Below are 23,753 nucleotides of genomic sequence, written 5' to 3' on the forward strand. Positions count from 1 at the left end.
AGGCCAAGCAAGGAGAGCAATAATCAGAGGAGCAGCCAAGAGGCCCATTGTAACTCTGGAGGAGCTGCAGAGATCCATAGCTCAGGTAGGAAAATCTGTCAACAGGACAACTATTAGTTGTGCACTCCACAAATCTGGCCTTTATGGATGAGTGGCAGGGTGGATAAAAAAAAAAAAAATCGTTTTTTTAAATCTGATTTTTTTTTTAGTTTTATCAAATTATTTTAATAAAATGCCTTTGGAGTAAAAATCTATCTAAAAAGATAGTTTTCTATTTAGGATACATTAATTTAGTTTATTCAGCATGAATAAGTTAACTTAAAGAAGTTATTTAAAATCAAGCCTTTTTGCTAGCGATTTAAAAGCGACTTGATTTAAATCAAATGCACCCTGATGGAGTGGCAAAGAAGAAAGCCATAAGATGTCCAGTTTGCAAAAAAAACATGTGGGGGACACAGCAAACATGTGGAAGAAGGTGCTCTGGTCAGATGAGCCCAAAATTTGAATTTCACCCTGAACACACCAACCCCACTGTAAAACATGGGTGTGGCAGCAACATGTTGTGGGGATGCTTTTCTTCGGAAGGGAAAGGGAAGTTGGTCAGAGTTGATGGGAAGATGGATGGAGTCAAATACAGGGCAATCTTAGAAAAAACCTGTTAGAGTCTGCAAATTACTTGACTGGGGCAGAGGTTCACCTTCCAGCAGGACAAGGACCCTAAGCATACAGCCAGAGATACAATGGAATGATTTATATCAAAGCATATTCATGTGTTAGAATGGCAAAGTCAAATTCCAGACCCAAATCTAATCAAGTGGGGCAAAAGACTTGAAAATTGCTATTCACAGATGCTCTGCATCCGAGGACAGAGCTTGAGCTATTTTGCAAAGAAGAATGGGCAAAAATTTCACTCTAGATGTGCAAAGCTGGTAGAGACATCCCCAAAAAGACTTGCAGCTGTAATTGCAGCGAAAGACGGTTCTACAAAGTATTGACTCAGGGGGGCTGAATACAAATGTACGCCACACTTTTCATTTTTAAAAGATTTTGAAATCCATTTACCATTTTCCCTCCACTTTACAATTATGTGCCACTTTGCATTTCTCGATCACATAAAATTCCAATAAAATAAATTTACGTTTTTGGTTGTAACATGACAAAATGTGTAAAATTTCAAGAGGTATGAATACTATTTCAAGGCACTGTATCATAAGTATAACCTAGTCCAATCCATTATACATCTATCCAGGGAAGGAAAGCCAAAGGCTCCAGGTGATAGAAAAAATATAAAATGATGTTTGGGCACAGTATTCAAACAAACTTTCTGCACACTGTATTCCTTATAACCAGTTGGGTAAATAAAGTGATAAAAAGAAGTCCAAGTGAATACCAAAAAAAAAAAAAATAAAAAATTATAGGAAAAAATAAGTTCAAATAGGTGACAAGCAGTAATTCTTAAAACAGATGTGAAGAATGAGAAGACTACCCACCTAGACTGCAGCTCCTCAAACTACAGAAATCTTCAACTAGTCAAACTTAAGACCCCTTTCACACTGGGACGGTTTTCAGGCGTTTTAGCACTACAAATGGTGTCTGTAAAGCTCCTGAAAACCACCTCCCATTCATTCCAGTGTGACTTTTCACACTGGAGTGGTGCGCTTGCAGGATGTTAGGAAAAGTCCTACAAGCTGCATCTTTGGGAGTGCGGTATACAGAGCTCCCAAAACACCCTGCTCATTGAAATGAATGGCCAGCGCTTCCAAAGCGTTGCAGCGCGGTCGCTTTAAACCCCTTCTCCGGTAGCCAGCAGGGGTTAAAAGAGCCCCGCTGGCAGCCAAAAAGCACTGCTTAAACAGTGGTAAATGGCAGCTAAAAACGAGCGGCGCTTTACTGTTAACACACAGCGGCCCCAGTGTGAAAGGGGTCGCATAGAGGGCTCAACTACCTGCAGACTGTGGCATTGTATATCCTCCCAAGTGTACCCCAATCCCAACTTAGACAGGGGGAGAGAGCCTGCTTGAAGTGTAATAATTTGTTAGCAGTGAAGTGGAAGGATTCACAGAATGTTTTTGTTCTGTCCTCGCTTCACGCAGACACGGCAGTGCAAATTCCTACAGCGACTGTTGTTGGAGAAACCCCTCTGTGTCCACGAATACAACCTTAACATGGGAGGGGCCAACCTGGTCTCTGCATTGGTGAATGTTTCAAACGCTACCACACACTAGTGGAGTTTTAGCGTAGGGTACAGCACCACACACAGTCCTAAGCACACTAACACAGGTTCTCGAAAGATGTGATGGCAATCACATTTTGAGAAACCCCAATCTGCAACGTTCAGTTTACAGTTTTTTTTTTTAAAAGCAAAAAAAAATAAAATAAAAAAAACCCCCAAAAATAGTTGTGGTTGTATTTTTCTTCTCTATTGTTCTCTATCCATCGTTGTCTCTCCGTTTTATTTTTACTATGTTTTATTGTATTTGCTTTGCAGGTATATGTTATACTGTAATGTTTGTTTTATTGTTAACCATCATTTGCTTAGTAGGTACGCCATTCAGCTGCAGCATGGGTTTATTTATCTTGACAGATAATAGAACAGTTTAAAAATTTAATTAAAAAAAAAAAAAAAAAAAAAAAAAAAAAATTATATATATATATATATATATATATATATATATATATATATATATATATATATATATATATATATATATATATATATATATATATATATATATATATATATATAAAAAAAGAAGAAAAAAAAAACGCACCCCTGTCCCCCCCGTGCTCGCGCGCAAAGGCGAACGCAAGAATCGGTCTAGTGTCATATGTAAACAGCAATTTCACCATGCATGTGAGGTAACACCGCGAAGGTCAGATCGAGGGTAGCAATTTTAGCAGTAGACCTCTTCTGTATTCTGTAGATCTAAAATGGTAACCTGTAAAAGCTTTTAAAAATGTATGCAGTTTGTCACCTCTGCACGTTTGTATGCAATTTTTAAAGCATGTCGTGTTTGGTATCCATGTACTCGGCATAAGATCATCTTTATTTCATCAAACAGTTGGGCAATATAGTGTGTTTTAGTGCAAAAAAAAAAAAATGAAATGCAACACCCACCATTTTAATCTGTAGGTCATTTGCTTTAAAAAAATATATGTTTGGGGATCAAAAGTAATTTTCTTGCAAAAAAAATAAAATAAAAATTTTCACTTAAACAAAGTGTCAGAAAGGGCTTTGACTTCAAGTGATTAGAAAAGTGGGTGATATGTGACAAAAGTTTCTAAATGTTGTGCATAAAATGCCAGGACAGTTCAAACCCCCCCCCCCAATGAAACCTTTTTTGGAAAGTAGACACCCCAAGCTATTTGCCGATAGGCATGTTGAGTCCATGGAATATTTTATATTTTGCCACAAGTTTCAGGAAAATTTACACTTTTTTTTTTTTTTTTTTAACACAAAGTTGTCACTAAATGATATATTGTTCAAATATGGCATGGTTATAAGTGGAATTACACCCCAAAATACATTCTGCTGCTTCTCCTGTGTACAGGAATGCCACATGTGTGGGACTTTTTGGGAGCCTAGCCACGTACAGGACCCCAAAAACCAATCACCGCCTTCAGGCTTTCTAATGGCATAAAATTGTGATTTTACTCCTCACTACCTATCACAGTTTTACAGAGGCCATGAAATGTCAAGATAGCACAACCCCCCCCCCCCACCCAAATGACCCCATTTTGGAAAGTAGACACACCAAGGTATTTGCTAAGAGGCATGGGGAGTATTTTGCAGATCTCATTTATTTTTGAAAATGAAGAAAGAAAAATTAAAATGTATGTTTTTTCCTTTTTTCAAAACTTTGTGACAAAAAGTGAGATCTGCAAAATACATGCCTCTCATCAAATAGCTTGGGGTGTCTACTTTCCAAAATGGGGTCATTTGGGGGGGTTTGTGCTATCTTGGCATTTTATGACCTTCAAAACTGACCAGGAGCGAAATCAAAAATTTACACCCTTAGAAATCCTGAATGTGGTGATTGGTTTTCAGGGTCCTGTACGCGGCTAGGTTTCCAAAAAGTCTCACACATGAGGTATCCCCATACTCAGGAGAAGCAGCTGAATGTATTTTGGGGTGTAATTCCACATATAACCATGGCATGTGTGAGCAATATATCAGGGATCACTTAATAGGAAACGCAGCTGTTGTGAATGAAATTTCATAAAATCTTTGTCGACATTGTGATAGTCTTCAGCTGGTACTGGGATGCACAATCCGCTGTATACAGCCCCTAACCCAGAGAAGGCTGGATGACTGTGTACTGTGAGTGGTCGGCAAGTGGTTAGTGCTTGCAAAGAAAAAGTCCATATGTGCAACCCCTTCAGTTCTAAAGTCCCTGAAATCATGGAAAAACATACCGGGAAGCCCCTAGAACTAGCACAAAGGCTAGGAAATAAAATAATCAACCTATTTTGAGGTTTCTGTTAGGCTGGAGAAAATGCAAGTAATTGAAGTGACTAGGCAACTACACGCTCTTTACTGACATGCTTCCAGTTTTAGGTAGGTGCAAAGACCAATTGTATGCCTTTGTGCTCTTGCTGGGCTTCCAATTTGCCTTTAAGGAGCAGTGGGCTCTCACCAGGCAAACCTGCTCTTAATTTATCCACTGCTATATGTGCTCCAACTTGAAGACTCTCAAAACTAGAGACTTAAGACCGAAGTAAAAAAAAAAAAAAAAAAAAAAAAAAAAAAAAAGGGAGCCTTGGCGAGACACTGCGGCTTTCACATATGCAAATGTGTCCAATTAAACCCTCTGTTTTTAATATGAGCTGTTAGGCGGGGTCAAATTTGTTTTTGCAGGCTAGCTGGTGTGCTAGGAAATTCTGTATGTTTAGGTTTTAGGTAGGGGAACCTGCTCTTAATTTTCTTTCCTAAAAGAGGATTGGGGGAAAAATGTGGCTTCCAGTGGACCTACCACAAGGAAAGTTACAGCCAAGTGTACTATTCTGCCTGTGGAGTCTATATGCATGAGCCCTAAAGTAGCAGATCCGGGCAGACTTACACTCATTACATAGAATTACTGTATGTCGTGTAAAGGGTTTGTGTTTACAGATCAAAGCAACCTACTACAATTTTACCGTGTCAAAGACTGCTGGTGGTAGGTTGTTATCCTTTTGGCTGGTTTTGCTTTCAAAAAGGCTGCAATTGCTTGAAAATTACTGTATGCGTACAACATAATTTGTGGACTATGAAATGTGTCAAGTAGAAAACATGCAATTCAAAAAACTGAACTCAATGGCCAACTAGTGCACTCATCACAGATAAAGGTTTTAGCTATGATGTCTGGCTACTAGAAATGGGAAGTTAAAATTAAATGTGCAACCATGAACTGTCACATAAATGAAAAACTTCACAGACAAGTCATCACAGAACATTTATATTCGCATCCTTTATGAATAAGCCTACCGTTTGTTTACAAAGCTAGCACTTAATATACCGAGAGGTTACAGCCCATAACAGAGAAGCAAGACCTTGTTGAACTTTGCTATATGAGAAATCACTACTTTCCAGCACATAAAAAAAACATTAAGATTTACCTGTGCAAAAAGTCTGGAGCTTTATTCAACAGAGTATAGTACTGCCTGACGAACTCCCGCCCTACAAGCAGGGGACTTGGCTTCTCCATCACCATTTCTTTGGTACAGGAAGTGATATTCTGCCATGAAAAAAAACAAAAAAAACAAACACAAAGCTGTATTTTAGGCAATTACAGAATCTAAAAGCAAAACAGTCATGATATACACAGGAATACTACTGCTTCCAAGCTGGTTCTGTCCCACCCTCTCCTCAATGCCGGGGATTGACAACAGCAGGAACCAATGGCTCCCACTGCTGCCCCTGTCCAATGAGGGAAGAGAGGGAGATCTCAAGCACATTGCTGGATCGAGATAAGGCTCAGGGATAATGGGCGGGTTGGGGGGCATACAGAAGGGTTTTACCTGAATGCCTAGAATGCATAAAGTTAAAAAGCCTTGTAACTTTAGAACCACTTTAAAAAAGGAAAACTACATTTTGTACAGCCACTCAAACACATGTGTATCCGTGCTGCTGAACTGATAATCTAAACCGATTACCAATTTCCCCTCACACAAAAAGTTCTTTTGGCCCTACTTCTCCTGGAGATCACAGGAGTGCAGTAGAGCTGCAGGATTCTGGCTGAAATGAGAATCACAATTTTTTTGCTTAGAAGATAGACCACGATTTTCTTACGATTCTCGCGGCGTAACATCTTTCACATTAAAACAAAAAAAAAAAATAAATAAAAAATTGGGCAAACTTTACTGTGTTTTTTTTTTTTTTTTAATTCATTGAAGTGTATTTTTTCCCAAAAAATTGCATTTGAAAGACCGCTGGGCAAATACAGTGTGACAAAATATTGCATCAATTGCCATTTTATTCACTAGGGTCTCTGCTAAAATATATATAACGTTTGGGGGTTCCAGGTAGTTTTCTAGCAAAAAAAAACTAAAAAAAGTGTCAGAAAAAGATTTAGACTTTAAGTGGTTAAAGCGGTTGCATAGTCTATTTTTTAACTTTTACCTACAGGTAAGCCTATAAGGCTTACCTGTAGGGAAAAAAAAAAAAAAAAAACTCCTAAACCTATACGGTTTAGGAGATATTCCCCTTGCTATGAGCCGCTGACTGGAGCGGCGCATGCGCACAGGGGATTCTCGGCTGAAGGCCCGGCAGTTGCCGGACCTTGCTGCATCTCCGCTCCAGCCACTCACAGCGCTGGAGCTGCGATACCCGGAAGACACGCCGAGGCAACATGTCAACTACCTCAGCGTGGACTAGGTAAGATACCGACGCCTCGGTCTAAGGTAAGTATTTCATAATGAGCTAGTATGCGGTGCATACTAGCTCATTATGCCTTTTGCTTTACAGGGGTATAAAAAATTAAAAAAAAATAAGTGTCAGTGGGTATACAACCGCTTTAAACTTCCTGCATATACCGGTTGTTGAAAACTTGGCAGACTGCCTGGATTATTTATTTACACAGAAGTTCTATCCCTTTGATCTAAGAAGGAAGCTTAGTTACAATGTTTCAAGTTAAAAGACTTGGCAGGCTGCCCAGATGCTTTCTTTTGACAGCTGAGTGAGCAGATTAAGTCTCTCCACTTGTTTATATGAAAGAATCGGCAACCTCTGCAGGAGAGATGGTCAGGGGAGGTGAATCGAGATCATGATTTTTTTTAACGGTTAATTGTGCAGCTCTAGGGTGCAGTGACCTGTATTCAGCCATTCCAGACTATGGAGAGATCCAACTTTAGTCGGGATCCACTCAGATGCCTGGACTGACAGCTGCCTCAGCCTCTCAGCAAGTCACTGAGAGCCTGAGCCAGCTGCTTCCAGCCCCTGCACAGCCTGGAGCTCCAGTGAGCACTGGAGGAACAGAGCAGAGAGCCCGTGACTGATGGCTGAGAGTGATCAGCGATCTTTGAACAATCAGTATTTGGTGTAGAGGTGGCTGGAGGACAGATGCAGCATCGGATCAAAACAGCATCCACCTAGGCAAGCATTTATTTTATAATCTGGAACTTTTACTTTAAATCTACTATGAATTGTTTGTTTGCAATCACTTATACATAGATTGATCCTTAAGCACTGCCACCTTTAGAGCCCTTTCTCACCTCAATACATTTTCCCATGCATTATGTCACACTGCGTTACTGCAGCCAATTTTTTTGTGTGTACCAATGCAGGAAGAAAAAAATGCTTTTTTTTTTTTTAACCGTGGTGCATAATGTAAATATATTGGGAGGTTGGGGTGTAGTAGGAAGAAATATGGGAGGAGGAGTTACCAGTATAATTAGCAAACCCACCACTGGAATCCCTAGCCTTTGAGCTTTCTGGGCAGAGAGAAATGCATAAAGCAGGTGGGAACTTCCGGAGATGTCACATCCGGCATTTGGAGTGCCAGACCATGGATATCGAGTTCCAAAGCAGCGTCCTACATGCTTGTATAAAGAGAATTGTTTGTGTTTAATTTGCTTTTATTTTTTTAATAAAATGGAATTACACTATGGATCTCTCCATAACGACATGCATGAGGAACTCATTTAACCTGTTGGAGCCCAAGACGGATAAACGGATCATTCACCCTAAACATTCTGAGGACTACTAGTTCCCTCACAGGTGCATTACACACTGGAAGTCAGTGAGCGAGGGCACAAGAGGGGAGCACTGCATCAAATCTATTATTGGCACGTTTTGTAAAGTCTATATGGACTAAATTTGCTGGCACTGTATGCACATTGCACTTTCAATTGATTTCACTGAAAAAGGTATTGTTTTTTTATATGTATTTTTTGTAGTAGTTAATGATCACAGTCCCAAATATTGGGCTAAGGATAAAGGATTGATCAAGTCTTTTGATCAGAGAGCACTGGGTCTACACACCACATATTGTAAATATGTTGGTTGGACTGCCATTCCAAACACAATGTGGTGGTTAAGAGTATCATAGAAGGTCGCACGAAGTGGAAATACCTTAACCTCTTCCAGACCACCCCACGCATATACACTGTGGTAGGGCGGCCCTTCAGAGCAAAATCACGTACGTGACTTCGTTAACTGGGACCGGTCACGCCACCGCATGACCAGCTCCCGCTATGTTCTATTTTAATTTTTAGTTAATTTGCATCTGACTCCTGATTGGTTGAAAGTCAAGAAACGCGTTGAGTTACCAACCTATGGATGCACATATTTAATTATATAATAACAGTTCCTTTTCTGTAATTGCACCTATTAAATGAATTATGTCCACTGACTGCCTGCATATGCCTAAACATGTTTTATGATGTATTTTTTGAAGTATGTCTTACGATAATTTTATTAACTACTTTGTACCATTAACATCTCGAAAATCCTTTTCGATTATGGTATTCCAGGCTTTACGAACAACTATGGATATTACATTATTTTACGAACGATAAGTGCAACACTTGTTTCAGGTCAATTTAATTTGATCCTGAATAACTAGCCTTTATACTCATTGACATGTCTCATGCAAAGTCCCGCTGCTATCCCTTCTTTTTTGCTTTAAATTACTGGGATGGAGACATGCCAGTGCATTTATTGGTGTGGACAGGTCACAACTACACTTTAACTCTACAGCAGCCAATGTTTATTGACACAGGGTCAGATGAGCTCCACTGCTGGTTTTCAAAAAGGGGAAAAAAAAAAAAAAAAAAAAGGAAAAGAAAAAGATTTGTAGTTGAAAACTAAGTGGGGCTGAGATCTGAAACCAATTTGCATGTTGGCTCTCTTTTAGAACTATGCAAGAACTTTTTAACTCCACTTTCAATTATTAGTGCCTATACAGCAAACTTCAGCACCAATCAGTTCTTTACTCCAGCGCACAATGCAGTATCTTACCACATCAGAGTAAGCGGTAGTATACCACACAATTTTTTAAAAAGTGGTTTAGCATTCACTAAAAAGGGCTACTAAAATACTGTAAGTTATTTTTTGAAGTTATGCAGTAATTTAGTAGTGAAAGCCTGTATGATGTAAAAAGTGTAGTGTAACAAAAAAGACAGTAGGCAGTTTTGGACAAATCCCTTTTTAAAAAAATAAAGTCCCCTGTTGTGGATTTATTGTCAATCATGATGCCGCTACCACCGTTGACCCCAAACAAAAAAAAAAAAAAAACAAAAAAACAAAAAAACCTACCTCCGCCGTCTGACAGCTCTCAAGGCGCAGTGCCACCCAGTGACGTCACCAGGTGCCACCACCTCTAGTGAGGTCACTGACTGGGGGCATGCTGGTTCCATGACGTCATCCGGTGCCACTGCCCCTTAGTTATTTAAGAAGATGGCGGAGGGGAGCATTAGTCGGGTTAGCTGTGGGCATGGTGATTGGCGATCGATCTGCACCGGGGGACAACTTTTTGTTTACATAAAGAATTTATCAAAAGGGCCTGGAATGAATTGGAGGTGGAACCCTATGTAGTTTTCTTAGTTTTATTTATTGCTGGCAATTTTTGTTTTACATTCAGCTGTCAGTGGGGAACCTTAATTATCACATTTCGGGACCTCTACTTATTTACCAGCCGTATGCATTTTTTTTGTGTGAATTGACTTTCACTTATGTTTTAAGCAGTATTTACCAAGTTTTCTTTATGCTGTAGATACTGCATAAAGCAATAGTGAATTGACATTTTCAAGATCGCATGCAATATTTGGGAAAACGTTTAAAATACCGCATGCGATCTGGTTCTGTGAATGAAGCCCAATGTATGAAAGGACTTCATTAAAAGAACTAAAAGCAACTTTTTTTTTTTAAAGTAGATATGCACAGAGTGGTGAAGGGTTGGAACCACCGATTATAAAAATCCAAGGTTTTGAGTCGCCACAAAACAGGATAACACTCACATTAGAATGATGATAACCGCTTACTTCCTGTCCACAGGACAGTTAATAAGAGAAAGGACACAAAACAAAAACCAAAAACTAAAAAGCAACCCACACCTACAGGCATCATTCCAGTACCGTTTAAAGCCAAAGGTTGGCCATCTTATAAAAGCAATCCTAGCAGTTAACTAGTCACTGGATTGCTTATATAAGAGGGGACTCTCCCTCCCCGTGCGTGGCTTTACTGGGATCTCCCATCCCGCTGGGAGTCCCGATCAACCAGCTAGCACTTCTGCCGGATGATCTATAGAAGAAAAGAGGTTTAACCTTAAACTAGGTAGAGGGTTCTTTACTGTAAGACCGGCAAGGATGTGGAATTCCCTTCCACAGGTGGTCTCAGCAGGGAGCATTGATAGCTTCAAGAAACTATTAGATAAGCACCTGAATGACCGCAACATACAGGGATATATAATGTAAATATTGACACATAATCACACACATAGGTTGGACTTTATGGACTTTTTTCAACCTCACCTACTATGTAACTATCAAAGAGCCCAACAGACACTGGATCGGATTGACATCACTTGCTAGCACAAATGCTTTTAAGGACAGAGGAGAGGTCTGGGATATTATAGACCCCAGATCTCTCCATAAAGCGTACCCGTCACATGGGATGTTTACATTCCTTGTAGGGCTGCAACCAATGATTTTCATAATTGATTAGTTGGCCGATTATTGTTTCGATTAATAACAAAAAAAAAAAAAAAGGCAATTTATTCTTAAAATATCTCTATGCAGTGGTAAATATAAATAACCAACTATATGGTTAGGGAGCAAAATATCCAATCCACTCTAATATGAGAACATACAGAAGAGATATACTGTATATACTATTAGAAGACATATACTGTATATACTATTAAAAGGGTGAATCTGTTAAATATCAGACTCGAATCAAATTTATTAAAAACAAAAAAAAAAACACTTAATTTTAAGAACGTTTGTTCGATTTTCTAAGGCTTCATGTACACGGGACGTTTTTTACAACCTCTCCTGAACGATTTAACTTGACAGATAGTGACTCACGTTTAAAACGTTCGTTGTGCTGCGTTTAGAAATTTTTTTTTTTTTTTTTAAATGGCCAAACCAAAATGACAAAAAACGCCTATAAAATGAAACACTGCTAAACGCGTGTTACTGCGTTTAAAAGCGTTTGGTGTCTGAACTCAATTTTTTGCCTTCAAAAAAAGGCCTTTAAATGCAACTGCCTAAAAACAAACCTGTGTACATGTACACACACATAAGATAACATTGAATGAGTTCAGGGGCAGTTGGAAAAAAAAAAAAAAAAGTGTTCAACTGCCTCTGAACGTCCGTTTAGCAGCAGCGTACATGGGGCCTAATCGTTAGTGGGGTCAAATCGACGTTCATTTTCAACCACAGTGATGGGAAAATTTGGAAATCGAAAAACTTCTTGGTCAAAGGAATTTTCAGACAGTGTATGTGGTTTTCGTTCAGAAATGACATTGGTTTTAAAAACAGAATGTTAAAAACAAGGGAAAATTTGAAACATGCTTTCATTCAACGAATGTACAAAGATTTTTCGTCTGAAAATTAATCCGTGTGGCCAGCACAAGCCTCAGTACACACGTTGATCTGTTTCTGCAGCGCTTTTTGCTGTGCGTTTTGATTTTTGCACACGTGATTTTGCAGGGGTTTTTTTACCAATTTGTTGTCGGGTAGATTAAAAAACACAAACTGCTGCAAAAACCCATGACATGCTTTTCTGCAGATTCTCCATTGAAGCATATTGAACCAAGAAAGCATTGTTTTGCGTTCAAAAAACGTCCCTGGCCCTTTCCAAATACGCAGTGGCTGAAAAAAAGCACACAGATGTGAACGTTTTCCATAGGAAGCCATGTAAATGAACTGTAGTGACTTTCTGCAAAAAGCACCAAAAAATAGGATTTTTAAAACAGCTTACCTGTAAAATCCCTTTTCTTTGAAGTACATCAGGGGACACAGAGCCATAGTAATTACTATATGGGTTATAGGCCACCTTCAGGTGATGGACACTGGCACGCCCTAATTAACCCCTCCCACTGGTGGGAGTAACTCAGTTTTGTAGCAAAAGCAATACACGTGTATACCAAAGAAGGGAGGGACCTCTGTGTCCCCTGATGTACTTCAAAGAAAAGGATTTTACAGGTAAGCTGTTGTATGAAAAGAAAATAGGATTTTTAAAACAGCTTACCTGTAAAATCCTTTTCTTTGAAGTACATCAGGGGACACAGAGGTCCCTCCCTTCTTTGGTATACAAGTGTATTGCTTTTTCTACAAAACTGAGTTACTTCCACCAGTGAGAGGGGTTATTTAGGGCGTGCCAGTGTCCATCACCTGAAGGTGGCCTATAACCCATATAGTAATTACTATGGCTCTGTGTCCCCTGATGTACTTCAAAGAAAAGGATTTTACAGGTAAGCTGTTTTAAAAATCCTATTTTCTTTTCATACATTAGGGGACACAGAGCCATAGTAATTACTATATGGGATGTCCCATAGCAATGCCAACTGAAGGGAGGGAGACAACAAAAGTAGGGCACCAAGAGACCAGCGGACTTATACTGCAGTCTGCAGTACACTGCGCCCAAAGGCAATATCCCCATGACCTTTTACATCTACTTGATAGAATCTGGTAAATGTATGTATTGAAGACCAAGTTGCTGCCTTGCAGATCTGAGGCATGGAGGCTTGGTGATGCACGGCCCAAGAGGCACTAACAGCCCTGGTGGAGTGCGCTTTAATATGAAAAGGAGGAATTTTCCTCTTTAAACCATTAAGCTTGAACAATCACTTGACGAATCCATTTAGATATAGTAGATTCCAATGCTGCCTGTCCTCTTTTAGGACCGTCTGGCAATACAAACAAAACATCTGTTTTACGAATCTGAACGGTCACTTTCAAATAGACCTTGACCGCTCACCACATCAAGAGAATGTAGTGATCTTTCTTCCACAGAAACGAGGTTCTGGAAAAAGATGAAGGCAGAATATCCTGGTTTAAATGAAACCCTGATACTACCTTCGGTAGGAATTCAGGATGAGGCCGCAATACAACCTCATCCTTATGAACAACCAATGTGGCTCTTTACAAGAAAGAGCAGCCAACTGTGTTACTCTTCTTGCAGAAGATATGGCAATCAAGAAAAATTATTTTTCCCCGTCAAGAGAACCAAGGGAATATCTCCGTATTGGTTCAAAAGGCTGCTTCTGTAAGCCGACAGGACTAAAATTTAGTCCCAATGGTTCAGGGGTGACCAAACTGGAGGATTAATTCGCGTTACCCCCTGAATAAAGTTACGAACCAGAGAATGAGAAGCAAGTGGACGTTGAAAAGAAAGACCGATAAGGCCGACATCTGGCCTTTGAAAGGATTAAAAATAAAGCTGGCCTTGAGTACTATCTGTAGGAATTCAATGATCCTACCTATGACATATTTCCTGGGGTGCCAATCCCTGGATTCACACCAGGAGACATATGCCTTCTAGATTCATTAGTATATGACACTGGAGGCTGACTTCTTAGCATTAACCAAAGTAGAAACTACTGAAGCTGACAGCCCACGTCTTATTTTAGAATGTGGGTCTCAATAGCCAAACCATTAAACTTAGCATTTGTAAGGAAGGATGGAATACCAGACCTTACGAAAGAAGGTCTGGCCACAGTGGTAGGGACCAAGGGTCCCCTACCACCATCTTTATGATTTTGGCAAACCAAGATCTGCTGGGCCACAAGAATCACCTCCTTCCCTTCTTGCTTGATCCTGCGAGGAAGGTGCGGAAGGAGAACAGGAGAGAAAGCATAGATCAGTGAAAACTGATCACATTGAAATACCAAGGCATCTGTTTCGTATGCCATTGGATCCCCTGACACAAAGTTGTCGATCTTGTTGCTGAAACCAGACGCCAATAGACCCACGTCCGGAAATCCCCATCCTTGGCATATTGACAGAACGATGCCAGGGTGAAGAACCATTCTCCCAGAAACAATAGTCGGCGACTCAAGTAGTCCACTTGCCAATTCTCCATTCCTGGAATGAAAATTGCTGACAGACAAGGAAAGTTGCTTTCTGCCCAAGACAGAAAAATAATTCACCTCTTTCTGGGCCGCACCACTTCTCGTGCCCCCTTTGTGATGGCTATAAGCCACAGCTGTGGCATTGTTGGATTGGATCCTGACAGGATAATTTTATAGTCTGAGCGTCCAGGCCTCCAGGGCCAGGCGTATTTCCCGAATCTTCTAGAATATTGATGGGCAAAAACATCTCTAGTCTGGATAATGTCCCTCGGACGGACGCACGCTTCTTCCAGGACTGCTCCCCAGCCCAAGGGCTGGCATCTGTTACCACTTTCTAGGTAACTGGTAGAAAGGATCTTCCTTTTTGAAGAATCTTGGATATCGACCATCAATTGAGGCTCTGACGCACTTTGACGGATAAACGCAACGGGAAGTTCAGAGTTTGGATCTTGTTCCACATTGACAGGGTACTGCTTTGCAGCAGACTTGAATGGAACTGCGCATAAGGAACAGCCTCGAAGAAGCCACCATATTTCACAATAAACACATGCAAAGATAAATAGAAGGATTTCTCTTTGTTTTGACCCACCAAATCAGTTCCTTTAAGGAACCGATTCTTTCCTGGGGTAAAAATACCTCTTAGTGGACTGTAGCTATAATCAGCCCTAAGTACTGCAATCTCCTTGATGGTTTTAAGGAGGATCTTACCAAGTTAAGGATACAATCTAAGTATTCCAGGTAGCTGACTGCGGTAACCAGACCTTGGTTTAAACGGGCTACCGATTGATCTATCAAGAGTAGATCATCTAAGTAGGCTAGTATCGTTATACTTTGAGCCCTTAACCTGGCTAAAGGAGGAGCCAGGATCTTTATACACACTTGAAGTGCAGTAGCTAGCCCAAAAAGTTAGAGCTATAAACTGGAAATGAAGATTTTCTACCTCGAAGCATAGAAATTTCTTTTGAGCAGGGAAGATCGGCACATGGAGATAAGCATCATTTATGTCGATAGACGCCAGTTCTCCCCCTTGTAGAAAGGAGACTAATGATCCGTTAAATTCCATGCGAAGAGAAAAAGACTTCTTTTTCTCTGGATCCTTAGGAACGTTTGATCTGAGAAAAAAAAAAAAAAAAATACACAACGAGACGGGAACTCTTGGAACTCCAGATTTGATCTACTGAGGAAGTCCCTCATTCGTCTTCCTGTCAGATCCATGAGAACTGCAGAAGAATTCCCCCCTATTGAGCTAGCGGGGCGCCTCCTGATAAGGAGGCTACAGTATCTTGTAGGTTTTCCTCCCCAAGACCTCTTCTTGTCCCTGGGGTTAACCCTCAGGATTACCTACTGAACCTGATGGCGGAAGCCATCGTGACTGCCTGGAGGCTGATGTCCCTGGCACAAAAGAAGGAGCTTAAAAATGAAAATATATTTACTCCTTTACTTAAATGGAAAAAAAAAAAGGGGGTACTTTTCACACTAGAATTTCTTTGGATGAATTATCCAAACAACCTCAATGAGCTGTTCTACCGCAAAAAGGAAGACTAGCCAGGAGTTTCTGCATGGAGAAAGGAAGTTTATCCTCCGCTGATATGCATTCCTGCACTTATGCATTTAGCTGTGTTTAGCAACAATGTGCACAGAACCGTGTATAGCACCTGGTATTCCCAGGCTGTACAGGTACAAACCACCATAGGCATCTCAGTTGTGCGTTTGACTAGTTTATAAGCCAACACCTGCCTGAGAACCTTTCTAAACAGAACAAGCCATTATTGCAAGCATAAGGCCCCTTTCACACGATCAGACCGTTCAGGTCCACCTGTCAGTTTTGATGGCGGACCTGAACGGGCACTCCGTGTTAGTCTATGGAGTGTCGGATGTCCGTGGAAAAATGTCCGCTGACATTCGACCCGGTCCGATCCGCTAAAAGCAGACAAATGGCCCTACATCCAGGTCCGTCGCTGACGGATCGGATGAGATCTGATGAAAACGGACAGACTGTCCGTTTTCATCCGATCCCTCCATAGGCGGCAGTGGCGCCTGACAAGCCCCTCCCCGCTCAGTGAGCAGAGAGGGACCTGTCATCCGTCGGCTCAGCGGAGATCAACGGACAATTCTCCCGCTGAGCCGGCGGACCGAGGCGGGCTCCGTAGAAACGGAGTCCGCCTCGTGTGAAAGGGGCCTAAAGCTGCCAGAATTCTGGGCCTGCCGAGCAGATCCTAGAACACCTGTTAAACTGGCCTCAACGATTAAGCAATTACTGTCAGCCAGGCTGCTCAATCTGCCAGAGAAAAAAAAAAAAAAAAAACACATTAACAGGAATTACAACTTTATTCGTCGGATGCCTAAGCATATGAATATTGACTGCCAAATAACAGTTCTTATTCACAGAGGATATACTGCGTTAATTGCTAGTATACCGTACTTAGTGAATTTCCTCCACCATAGGACAAAGTGTAAAAACTTAACTAGGAGGAAAATAACATTTATCTGGGAAATCTTCTCAGATACAAAAAAGGCTTTTCCAGCAATAAATGGACAGGAAAAAATCATGCACAGTCTGAGGAGGCTTCAACGAACCCAAACACTTAGTTAAGGGAGCATAAATGTGGAATAGACCTTCAGCAAGATATTGAAACCAGCTGGTTCTCCCACATTTGACACCTCAGAAGGAGTCATCAGCCTCACCACGGTCCCCTGAGGGGACGTCTTCTCCCGCCCCTAGTTCCCCCAATTTGAGGGTCCTGGGCAATGAAAGAATCTGTGCGATTAAACTCGCTAAGCTTTTTTTTTTTTTTTTTTTTAAATCCATCATGGCTGAGGAAAAATAGAACCTTTGGTAAAATACACAGGGGCTGCAGTGTTGAAAACAACTGTAAACATTTCATGCCCCTGATGCTCACTCTAACCAGTCACTCCCTCTCAGGGGAGGATGCCATCTGTAGAGATGAGTAGGCTTACCAGAGCTAGAGGAGGACTCCTTTAGCTCTATTTCTGGGGGTGTTTTACCCCCCCCTTCTGACCGTAGCCTGATGCACACAGCAGAGGTAGCATCAGACGAAATCACATGCACTGCTTGAGCGATAGGCCAGCTCTGCTGCTGTTTATCAATGCCCTGCCTGATGCAATAATAAATGTGTTAAAGGAATGCCTGTGTCACCAACCTCTAATGCCACTTTGCTCCTGTGTCCCTCCACAGCAGCAACAATAGATATGGTGCCTTTAAACCATGCCTCCTCGTGTTTGGACGTCTGAGGACGCCAACACCGCTTAGACACCCCCCCCCCCCCCCCCCGCCCGTTAGCCACGGCTTTCCCATTATTTTTTCAAAAAGAAGCATTTCCCGCACGAGCGGCATGCTCCCGGTCCCTGGGACCCACGGGATGAAGCAGCATGGCGCAGGGGGGGGTCTAGTAAGCCGCCTAGTGGCATGCTGATTGTACCAGTTTTTTTTTTTTATTTTTTTTTTAAAACCTAAAGCGCTTCTTCCCCCAAGGAGAAGTGGAAGACAATCAGCACAGGGGGGCGATTGGTGGGGAGAAGAACCCCCTCCCCAAGCTTACCAGAGGTCCCGTTGTCTGCCTGGAGGAAGAAGCATCTCAGCTCTCCTGACACAGCATGCTCTCTCAGCGTGAGGCGGTGAGTGCTCAATACAGCCCCCAGTGGTGACACATAGGCATGACAACATTTCTTAAAGGAGACATTCATAAGAAAATTCAAAGGGATTTCTTAGAAAACTCCACTTACCTTTCCCTGCCGCAGGGTTTTCTGTGGAAAACCAACAGACCCAATCTTCACCCTTCACGGTGGGTCCCGTTAAACCTTCAGGAGCTGGGGACCCTAGAGGGAACCCGCTATCCTGGACCTGCAAAAGCACCCTGCCAGTAAAACTTTGTTTCTTGGGATTACGAGGCCCGTGTACCATTCAATTTTGCCCCAAAAAAAAGACACTTTGAATGGATCCGGTCAGCATGGCTAGCACCAGCAAGGATTGCTCCAGTGGAGCTCAGCACAGCACATCTTTACTCATGACCAACACCTTAGACACTGGAGGAAAAACTGGGTTACTCCCACCAGTGGGAGGGGTTATATGGGGAGTGCACTTTTTAATTTAGGGCATGCCAGTGTCCATCACCTGAAGGTGGCCTATAACCCATATAGTAATTACTATGGCTCTGTGTCCCCTGATGTATGAAAAGAAAACACATATATGTGAACCAAGTCTACTGTAAGCCGTTTAGTAACATAATGGGGTTAAAAAAACCAAAGTTAGACTTTTTATAGTACAAAAAAAAAAAAAGCAGATAATCACTACTGTAAGGGGTTCATTTTTTACTGTAGAACTGTGAAAGAAATAATTACAGTAGCGATTATTTGCTCTTTTTGTACTATAAAGAGCTCATTTTAGTTTTTTTAAACCCCATTATGTTATTGGCCGATTAGAATATGAATATAGTAATCGATTAGTTGTCGATTAAACGATTAGTTGTTTCAGCCCTAATTCCTTGCAACAGCAATAAAAGGGATTAAAGATACTGCTTGCTGTGAAAGGGGCTTGGAGAGGATGCCCACATCCCCTGTTAACCAATTGGACAAAGAAAATCCTCTAATGGGACTTTGTAGGGCATGAACTCCATGAAGGTAAGATTTGATAGTGTAAAAAGTTGAAACTTAATTCACTGGAAAGATTAAAAGGTTATGGTGCAGAATTAAAACCTATACAAAAGTGATATGGTTACAGTAAATACAAAATGATGAAAGAATGAATAACCAAAATTCTCTGTCAATGGTACAACCAAGATCAGTGTGCCAAACGCGTTTCGAGAGCTTGCATAATCCCTTTTCTTCAGGGGTAAGTGGTTAAAGTTACACAATATCATATGGATATACAGTCATCCTACATAGCCGCATCATTTAAAAACAAGAAACATTGCCACCATGGGCCCCATTAGTCCAAGAGAAAGGGAAGCAGTAGGCCCCAACTCCGGCTCCCCACAAAGGGCCTCACGTCAAAAGGGATGCGTCACACCATGAGCCAGGACAAGGAAATCTGGGCTTACCAGGTGTGGTGGGCTGGTTAGCTAAATTTCAAAGCACCACAATATTGAGGCAGTAGTTTCAAATATATACTTGAAGCGATTTCAACAGAATAGCATAGATATCAATCTCAATAGATGGATCAGAAATGGATAGATAAGTAGACACAGCTTTATCTGCAAAGGAGTTTGCATAGGTCTGGATGCTCTGGAGGGCGGCTGGTCTACTTACTGAGATAGTGGATGGATAGATTATATATATTTTAGAGACCCTGTTGAGCCATCTATTGAGATTGATATCTATGCCATTTTGTTGATATTGCGTCAAGTATATAATTGAAACCACTGCCTCAATATTGTGGTGCTCTGAAATTTAGCTAACCAGCCCACCACACCTGGTAAGCCCAGATTTCCTTGTCCTGGCTCATGGTGTGACGTATCCCTTTCAGGGTGAGGCCCTTTGTTGGGAGCCCGAGTTGGGACCTACTACTCACCTTTCTCTTGGACTTCTGGCTATGTAGAAAACAAAAAAAAAAAAAAAAAAAATTATAAAAAAACAGAGTTAGGTACCTGGTAACTCTTTTTCTAAGAAGTCTTCCAGGGCAGCATCCGAGAGATAGGCTCCTCCTCCCTAAAACAGGAAACACATTAGTCCACCATTATAAATTTCACACTCTTACCTGTGTGCCTCAGTTATGTTAAAGTACCGAAGGAATTCCCTGTAAGCTGCAGGCTCCCCCTCTGTACCTGGTTTTTGTTGTTTCAAGGGTGGGAACTAGTGCTGCCCTGGAAGACTTCTTAGAAAAAGAGTTACCAGGTACCTAACTCTGTTTTCTCGAATAGTCTTCCAGGGCAGCATCCGAGAGGATATATCAAGCAATACTTACTAGGGTGGGGTTAGAGACTGGAGCACTTTACGACCAAATGCTTGGTCTTGGTCAGACAGCTGGTCTATGCGGTAGTGCTTAGCGAAAGTACTGAAGCTCGACCATGTCGCTGCCCTGCAGATCTGCTCCGGAGTTGCCCCTGCTTTCTCTGCGGCCGAGGTTGCCCAGGCTCTAGTTGAGTGCGCTCTGATTTCACTAGGTGGAGTGAGATTCTGTGCCGTATAGGTAATCTGTATGGCCATCCTTATCCATCTGCTGATGGTGCTTTTTGAAGCTTGTTTCCCTCTGTTGATTCCTGCATAGAGGATGAAGAGGGAGGTCGTTCTACGCCATTCTTTTGTTCTTTCGAGATACGCTATGAGCGTGTTCCTTACATCAAGTTTGCTGTAAATGTTTCTTTTCCTACTATCCATGGTTGTTGGAAGTGAGGGTATGACGATGTTTTGGGTTCTGTGAAATGTAGAAGAGACCTTGGGTAGAAAGGCCGGATCTGGAGAGAGAATTATCTTGTCCAGATGTATTAGACAGTATGGTTCTATTGAAGATAGAGCTTGGATCTCACTCACTCTTCTGGCGGATACTAAGGCCAGAAGGAGCACAGTTTTTAACGTGAGGTTTTTGTCTGAGCTGTCCTCGATAGGTTCAAACGGAGGGGAAAGAAAGCCCTTAAGTACTGTGCCCATGTCCCAGGTGGGAGTTTGGTACAATTTGGCTGGTTTGGATCTTTTAAGAGCTATGAGGAATCGTCTTATCAGCGGGTCTTCCGCTAGTCTAGTATCCATGACCGAGGAAAGTGCTGCAACTTGTACTTTCAGGGTACTTGGTGATATGTTTTTGTCTGCACCATCTTGTAGGAAGTCCAAAACTATTGGAATTATCCCACCGTTGGAGATTGGTCTGTCTTCGTACCAAGAAACAAATTTTTTCCTTATTTTCTCATAGATGGCTCTCGTTACCGGCTTTCTGCTGTTTAAGATGGTGTTGATTACTCTGTCTGACAGGCCTTTGTTCTGGAGTTTTACCCTCTCAGTAACCAAGCCGAGAGCTTCAAGATTTTGTGGTTCGGATGGTTGACTGGGCCTTGTGACAGTAGATCCGGGCGGTCTGTCAGTGTCAGCTGAGGTTGTATGCTGAGATTTTTTAAATGACTGAACCATGCTCTCTGGGGCCAGTGTGGTGCTATTAGTATTACTGTTGTTTTCTCTGCCTTGATTTTTTGGATTACTTTTGGGATTATGGCAGTTGGAGGGAATGCATAGCACAGATGCCATTTCCAGTTTTGGTTGAAAGCATCCACCCCGCTGTTGCCATCTGTAGGGTCCAGGGAGAAAAATATCGGAGATTTTGCGTTCGCCCTGGAAGCAAATAGGTCTACTTTGGGTATTCCCCACTTCTGGGTGATTTGAGTGAAGGTTGTTTGGTTTAGCGACCATTCCGTGTGTTTTATCGTTTTCCGGCTCAGGAAATCTGCCACTGTATTGTCTGTTCCTTTTAGATGAATACCGGATATCGATCTTATGTTCACTTCTGTCCACAGTAGGATAGATTGTGTCAGTCTCATCAGTTTTTGGGATTTTGTGCCCCCTTGTCTGTTTAGGTATGCGACTGTCGTTGCGTTGTCTGATTGTATCTTTACATCCTTCCCCTGTAATGCTGGCTTGAAGGTTTTTAGCGCTTCCCCCACAGCTTTCAGCTCTCTCAAGTTTGAGGAGGCTTGTGCCCATTTGGGTGTCCATTTCCCTTGCGAGAACCGCCCTTCCATGTGGGCTCCCCATCCTAGGGCGCTTGCATCGGTGGTGATGCTGACTGGATTGACTTGAGCCCATCTGCGCCCCTCGATGACCCGAAGTGGGTTGAGCCACCAGTAGAGTGTTTGTTTGACTGTGATGGGGACGGGAATGGATTTTTCTAGGGATGCTTGCCTGCCATCCCATTGGGACAGAATGTAGTTCTGTAAGGGTCGCATGTGAATTTGTGCCCAGGTGATGGCTGGAATGGAAGACGTCATCAGTCCTAGTACGGACATTCCGTGCCTGATCGTTGTGGAATGGTTCCTTAGCAGGGACGTAATTGCTTGTGTCATTTTTACGTCTTTTTCCTTTGTTAGGAAAATTTTTGACAGTCTGGAGTCCAGCACGTATCCCAGGTACACTACTCTCTGGCTTGGGATCATTTGCGATTTCTCTGCGTTTATTAACCATCCCAGGTTTTGCAGATAGATCATACTCTTGCGCAGGTTGTTTTCTAGGATTGCTGCTGAGTCCGCAAAGAACAGGAGGTCGTCTAAGTATGGTATTATTCCAATACCCTCCTGTCTTAGACCTTTTAGCGCTTCCGCCATTATTTTTGAGAATATTCTTGGAGCTGAGGAGATTCCGAAGGGGAGAGCTGTGTACTGTAGGTGCAGCGTAGCTGCTGGCCCCTGGATTGCGAACCTTAGAAACTTTTGGTGATCCTTCCTTATGGGGACATGTAGGTAGGCATCCTGTAAGTCTAGTGTTGCCATGAATGTCTCCTGCGGTAGGATGTTCCTGATTGAATAGATAGATTCCATTCTGAATCTCTTGTATCTTATTCCTCGGTTGAGTGGTTTGAGGTTTAGTATCAGCCTTAGTTTGCCTGATGGTTTTCTTTTTGCGAAGATGTGTGAGTAGAAGCCTTTTTGTTCCTTCTCTTGGGGAACGTGACAAATCACCTTCTGATCTAATAGTTTCTGTAGGGATTCTAGAAACACCTTTGCTTGATTGCTGTCCTTGGGTAGCATGGTCGCTAAGTATTTGGTTGGGGGGCGGTTGGAGAATTCTATTGCGTAACCATCCGCTATGGTGCGCAGTATGAATTTGTTTTCTGTTATCTCCTCCCATTGATGGGAGAAAGCCGCCAATCTGCCCCCCACCTGAAGGCAGTCATGTTTTTTGTTCTTTTGGGTATTAGGCTTGAGGATGAATTCACCTTTGCCTTTCTTGTTTTGTTGACCCCAGTGCTTTTTTGCCCCTGGCTTATTGAATTTCTTGAAATGCCGAAAGGGCGCCTTCCCTTGTCTCTTCTTGGTTTGAGGGAACCCCTTATTTTTTGCTGCAGTCCTATCCAGGACTGTTTCTAGTTCGGGACCAAACAGTAGGTCTCCAGTGAATGGTATGCCACATAAACGGTTCTTGGAAGGTGCATCCCCCCCCCAGGATTTTAACCACAGGGCTCTGCGGGCCGAGTTTAGTAGTGGCGTGGTCCTAGAGGATATTCTGACAGTTTCTGCTGAAGCATCTGCCAAGAAAGCTGCCGCTCTAGTTAGTGTGGGGATGGTTTTAATTAGTTCCTCCCTGGGTGTGTCGTTCTCCAATAGA

The 23,753-nt window shown here is 42.0% G+C and overlaps 1 protein-coding gene across 3 annotated transcripts in view; it reads right to left on the minus strand.

Moving 5' to 3' along the window:
* The window catches only part of G3BP2 (G3BP stress granule assembly factor 2), a 74,814-nt gene that overhangs the window by 44,764 nt on the left and 6,297 nt on the right, over window positions 1–23,753 (minus strand). For all 3 annotated transcript variants that reach the window (XM_073601029.1, XM_073601028.1, XM_073601030.1), the window contains exon 2: window positions 5,596–5,714. In XM_073601029.1, the coding sequence (XP_073457130.1) occupies window positions 5,596–5,690 (95 nt within the window). In that variant the 5' untranslated portion in view covers window positions 5,691–5,714. The remainder of the gene's footprint in view (window positions 1–5,595; window positions 5,715–23,753) is intronic.

The sequence above is a fragment of the Aquarana catesbeiana genome, linkage group LG01 (assembly GCF_042186555.1).
Source record: "Aquarana catesbeiana isolate 2022-GZ linkage group LG01, ASM4218655v1, whole genome shotgun sequence".
In the NCBI taxonomy this organism is placed as follows: domain Eukaryota; kingdom Metazoa; phylum Chordata; class Amphibia; order Anura; family Ranidae; genus Aquarana; species Aquarana catesbeiana.